This window comes from Impatiens glandulifera, chromosome 3 (assembly GCF_907164915.1).
Source record: "Impatiens glandulifera chromosome 3, dImpGla2.1, whole genome shotgun sequence".
NCBI lineage: Eukaryota > Viridiplantae > Streptophyta > Magnoliopsida > Ericales > Balsaminaceae > Impatiens > Impatiens glandulifera.
The window spans coordinates 15,806,226-15,812,194 of record NC_061864.1 but is presented as its reverse complement, the minus strand read 5'-3'; the positions used below and the strand labels follow the sequence as shown (position 1 = coordinate 15,812,194).

At 32.1% G+C, this 5,969-nt stretch overlaps 1 protein-coding gene across 1 annotated transcript; it reads right to left on the bottom strand.

The window, feature by feature from the left end:
• Positions 1–578: 578 nt before the first annotated feature.
• On the bottom strand, positions 579–5,393 carry LOC124930667 (2-oxoglutarate-Fe(II) type oxidoreductase hxnY). The gene is given in 11 exon segments (XM_047471002.1): positions 579–846; positions 1,506–1,585; positions 1,875–1,920; positions 2,012–2,068; positions 2,143–2,201; positions 2,304–2,404; positions 2,477–2,598; positions 3,550–3,601; positions 3,826–3,924; positions 4,338–4,533; positions 5,221–5,393. Coding segments are annotated over 11 exon segments (1,068 nt in total). The 5' UTR covers positions 5,338–5,393; the 3' UTR covers positions 579–707.
• Positions 5,394–5,969: the final 576 nt, after the last annotated feature.

Here is a 5,969-nt window from a genome sequence, read left to right as displayed (position 1 = left end):
CGAGGCATTAATATTCATCCATTTATTAATTGTCTTCATCCGTTTATTGTGATATTTAGTATTAAAGTGCAGTTCTACTAGTGGTTGATGCATGACATTCTATACAAGTTATGAAATATGAAGATCTTTTTTTATATATTTTTTAATTACCATTGTTGCTTTGGGTGGGTTTAAATTAAAAAAAGCTGTTAGATCTATTCTTCATCCTTTTTTCTTTTGTAGCATCAATTCCTTCTTATTGATCAATCAATCAAAATCCCCTTTCATATATTTGTCATGTTTGAAAGTGTACTACTTGTTCCACTCTTTATTTTCGGTTCATTCTTGAAAAAATGCATCAAAATTGTCTGTAGTTTAAACAATCCCAATCAAAGTTATTATCATACCTAATGTTCTAATAGTTAGGTTTCTTGAAATTATTTGGTCCTATAACCACTTATTTCCCTGTTTTAGACATGGCAATCAAACCTTGCTTTGAATGTTCATATATCTGTATGCATAAAAAAATGAAAATTATAAAATCATATTGATTTGATTCTATTATAATTCTAGATAGTCTATTAGAAATTGAAATTAAACCCCACTTGTTTTTTAGCAACACCAGAATAGCAGAGGCTTATATATTAAAGTATCTTTTATTCTTATAATTTATCTAAATATAAACAAAGACAGCCTTAGTAGCTAGATAAGTTAGGATCGAGAATCATTCAGATCCTGATACGAACTAGAGTTAAGATGAGAGGCTCCGGAAAAGACAGGTCGATCGATCATCAATATGAATTGATGTCTGCATGTGTATCCTTGTACCTCTGCTGCAAGTAAGTTATGCATTTGATTGGTGGAAACCTGTGGGAACATTATATAAATATATAGTTAAAGATCAGATTACTAACTTATATTATTATAAACATCATCATATTGCATATCATAGCATAGCATAGCAATGTGGTTAACTAATTATCCCCAAAATCCTCTCTCCCCACTCATTATTGCTTAACATTTAGGTCTATTTTTAGAACAAAGAACAACAAATGTGATCTCTCATTCTTTTTAGGTTTCAGTTAAAACAAAACCTGATAATGTTGAATGGCGTTACTAAGGGAGCAATTCATTTTATTTTGCAAATACACGGAGAGTGATACCTTAAACCATCTATCTATCTATCTATCTAGAAAGCAATGAAATTAAAACTTGGCACTTAATACTCATACTCTGTTGTGATCTCTTTTTAATATGTTGGGAAGATCTGGAATTTTAGTCATGTTTTTTTCTGCTTTTTTACCTAGATTCCCCTAATCCTGCAATCAGTCTCCCACCTTACATAAGGTGTTGCACAATCTATGAATTCATTTAACCTTCTGATTTCCACTTAATTTAAAAGTTGGGAATGTGTTTAATATTTGGCAGGCCTACCATAATAAGATAAGAATCACATAACTGCTAGGGGGAAGAATATGGGATGCAGCTTACCAGTTATTATGAAAGAAAATAAAAAACAAACTTACTTGGGAGGGTTTTGCATTGACTGGCACGTTGGCAAGCATTTTACCAGACAATCGTCACTAGGCTCCACAAAGTATGCCACCTATCCATAATCATAAGAACCCCACAATAGTAAAAAAAAATGGCTTTTAACGAGGCAAAGACTCTCGGTGAAAGCCTTTTAACGAGGGCGGCTAATGCTCTCGGACGGTGTCGGATAGTTATCACCGAGGCCGGCCATTTTTCATAAATAAAATCTTCTATTCTAAACAAACAAGAAGCTTTAAACATTGATATGTATAATAATACCTTAACCTTCTTTACTCTCTTTTTCTAATCTAAACATGTTTTATCAAGAACCAAAATTCAAATGTTCAAGAACAACAACATACAGAGTATCTTTCTTGACCATTCCCGATGACCCGATGCAAAGTTGATCTGGAGAAATAAATATTCAAAGATTAAACAACATGCAGCTTATATATTCTCCCTATTCTAGAAAATGTCTAATAACAAGAAATACCACCACCTGAAGATGCAGTTACTCCAGCGTTCAAGTAAGTCGCCAATGTTTACAACAAAAGCTCTGAATAATAATGTATCAAACACAAAAATTAACCAAAACATTAACATAATAAACATATTTGCAGTTACACTTACCCTCGTAAAGGTGGCACATTCTCCCATTTTTGAGGTATAGCATCTTTTTCCTTGCATATCTGCAAGAAATTTACAAGTTTATTTTTTTTCTTTTCAAAATTATAAAGACAGTAGAACAAACCATATATAAAATAATATATAGTTCTCAGAAGACTTTGTACTTGTAAGCCTGCTACATCATCTGTTGCCAAGAGAGTGAGAAAGCCAAAATCAGAATGTGCACCAGCACCATATATTCCCTTTTCTGGTTCAGAAACACAATCTACAAGGAAATTAACATGAAACACTAGATCTACCATCCATATACATACAAACAAACATCTATAGTTTTAACCTTGATAGCGAAGTAGCCTTAAGGTTGCCATAGCCTCCCCAAGATTTTCACTACTATCAAAGTAACCCTCCTCTAAGTCAAGTGCAAGCGCTACTATCCTTCCTACACGTCTTGCTACTCCACTGAAGGCATGACAACAAAATTAAATTTGGTGCTACTACAACTAACAGCTTGTTTCATTATTTAAGATTATTTACATCATTCCATCAAACATCACTTTTCCAATCACATCGGGTTTAGGGTAAAATGGTAAATCAACCTATAATCTGATCTTTTTTTTTCAAATAATCCAAATCAAACAATCTCTAAGAAATTGATGCACTCTTCATTATTTCAGGAATATAATAGTAAGATCATATAAGTGCTAAAGTGAACCACTGCAATGATATCTCTTGATAGTGTTGTCAAGATATATCTCATATGGGTAGAGGCTATCAATGTTTCTATCTCAAAGAAGGAAGGAAAAATGGATAAGCTTACCCATTCATGTTGTCTAGACATGCTTAGCAGTTCTGAGTAAATTAGGTCTTGTTAGATTGAATGGAAATTAAAAAAAAAAAAAGTGGCAACACAGAAATTAAAGAATGAGATGGAAATTCGAAGAAAAGGACTCGCCATAAATTAGCTATTATGAAAAGTAAGGCTTTTAAAGGAAAATTTAATATTTGAAAAGATTATATTGATGAACTAGAATTGTGAGACAAATGTTGATTGATTTCAAATGTTGTGAGTTTGGAGCCTTGCGCAACATTTGAAAGATAGAGTCATAATATACTACCAATTTTCAGTACAAGTGTTCCTTTTATTGTGTTATGAGTAGGTAAGAGGTTAGAAAAATATGGTAATTATAATCTCAGAACAAGTTTCAGTTCATGACATCCAGAATAAGGTTGTTTTCTCATGATCAAATTGGTCACTATTCCAACAATTGTGGTGATCCCCTAAGCAATTAGATATTAAAAGGAAAACACTTAAATTTAACTAACAGAATTCCTCAGTCACATGAGATAACTATATAGCCAAGAAGTTTAATATTTGAACAATATAATAATATTCAAGCATGAAATACTTACAGTGCAAGCTGATGATATTTATACATTGTTTCCCGCCATCCAGGTAAGATATCTTCAATTAGAACATGTCAATCGTGTAAGCAAAATTTTAAGTACACAATATGTGAATTGTTAATAACCTTATACATAGTATTTGCTTTAAATTTAAGCCCAAGGAGGTGCCATTGTTTAGCAGGACAGAGAAAAATGATTACCAATTCAATGGTTCACTCTAAAATACACCATTCACCACCTTAACTAAGGAATTTACAAGAAAATGGTGGTTTTGCAAGATACCTGAACTAGGCCAAACGTTTGGTCCAGAAAATGGCCTATTTGCTGCAGGATCATCTTCAGCTATTTCAACGCCAATATAATATCCTTCCTTATAATCTCCTGCCCAAGAAGAAAGCAAAATTCATTTGTTTAGTAACGACGTTTAACTGCTTCTCTCTGGCATTTGACCATTTCAATCAAAATGCAATAGGAAGAGTGACAAATTATAATATTATTTTATTTCTGTCGATTTAGGTCAGATATGTAAGTACTGACCTTTGTTAACAAACAAAAAAAAGTATTTCTTTGACCAGAAAAAGTGTATATAAAATGAGATGGAGAGGATAGTTCTAATGTTGCAAGACCAATTTGCCTATCAAATATGTTATTATAAACATATTAATATATTTCCAGTGGATAAAAAAATATGAGCCTCCCCAAGGCTAGCAGTACTCACACAGTTTATCAAATGAAAGTATTGTGCATTATCATTGTCGAAACAATGAAAGAAACTTGGAAGCAGACTGACTAACCATGAATTTGATTTCCGGGATCAAGTTGCTCATCAAACATAGGCGTGTAACCACGAAATATCTCATTCCTAAGAAGTTTCATTTTCTCGCTAAGAGGTAGATTGAAAAACCTTTTACTTTGGACGAAAACTTCGTCAATCAATTCTTGGCTAATACCATGGTTTATCACATAGAAAAAACCTGTATCCAAGCATGCCTGATAAACAGGAATAGAGGACAAAAGTATAAGTTTGGACGCACAGAGACTAAAGGATACATGAGCACACACAGCTAGAGTACAAATTGATAGGAAATCGATCTAACAAAATAATCAATCCGTGTATATAGTGAATCAGTAATTACTCTTCTGCAGACAAGGATCATGTGATGTAGGTAATTCTTCATATCAAAAGAGAGGTTAGGAGAAAATGATGTTCATCTTTACTGTCATTCGAAACCTAGTTTACCAGAAATATAAAACTCAGTAGTACATGTTTCTTCATGATTATCTTCTCCGTTTCAAGATTTGGTCAAAACTATTACTAGCTCAGTTGTTATTCAACAGATAATAGCTCGACTAATCGCGTGGAAAATTTGAAGAACGTGAATATGTGAGGTCTCTCTATCAGGCAGATGAATTAAACAAAGCAATAGAGATCTGACCTTAGAGCAAAGTATAAAATCAAACAGTTCAATTATCTTTACTCCAGCTTCTATCAATAACTAGAACTTCAGCAGCATGGTATTAAAGCACGATAACACGAATCATTAAGCTATTCTGAAGCAAAAATCATAAACGGATATAAACATCTCTAGAGTGAAGAATCGCCTACGGCAGTATAATTTTGTCCGACTGTATGGAAACAGATAAAAATGAATGAGAGGGAGAGAATAGATGTTTTGCCTGTTTGAGTTGAGAAACAGATTTGTGAATGTCAGGGATGGAGAGATCGATGCGATTGAGAGACGACGACGCTGGAACAGCTCCTTCGCGAGTTTCCTTTCCAGAATTATTATCCATTTTCAGAAGATCAAAGAAGTCTGATAGTGCTTTTGTGTCTTCACCTCTAAATCTCTGATATCATCAATAATGGCGGTATAAGCAAACCAAAAAAAAATAAATAAATAAATAAACTCAACTAAAGAAATAACGAAAGCAATTTAATCAACGTGATACCCAGAAACTCTTATTTCGAGTCTGCTCATTTCGAATTTTCAAAACGTAGAGACAAAGTCGCTCATTTTTTAGTTGAGTTTATTCCACTTTGACTAGTATGATTACAATTCAAAAGTTCAAAAATATAATAATAAATTATATAAGTAATTGGTATTTTTCATATTTCAAATCATTTCTTTTAATATTTTGTTTTCAATTTTTTATATATATTTTAAATAAAAATAATAATTAATTATATTTTAACATTTTCTTGTATAATTTATAATGGGATATAGGACAAATTCTGTTAGGAAGGTTTTATCAAATTTAAAACTCTCCTAATTTGTTATCGTTTAAAGAATTCTAATTACACTGTTTTCTTATATTTAACACTCTGTATTAACGGTGTTAATCATTTACAACTATTAAATTATATTTGTCATATCATTTTATTTATTATTTAATATATTCTTTTAACATGACATTTAACTCATCTC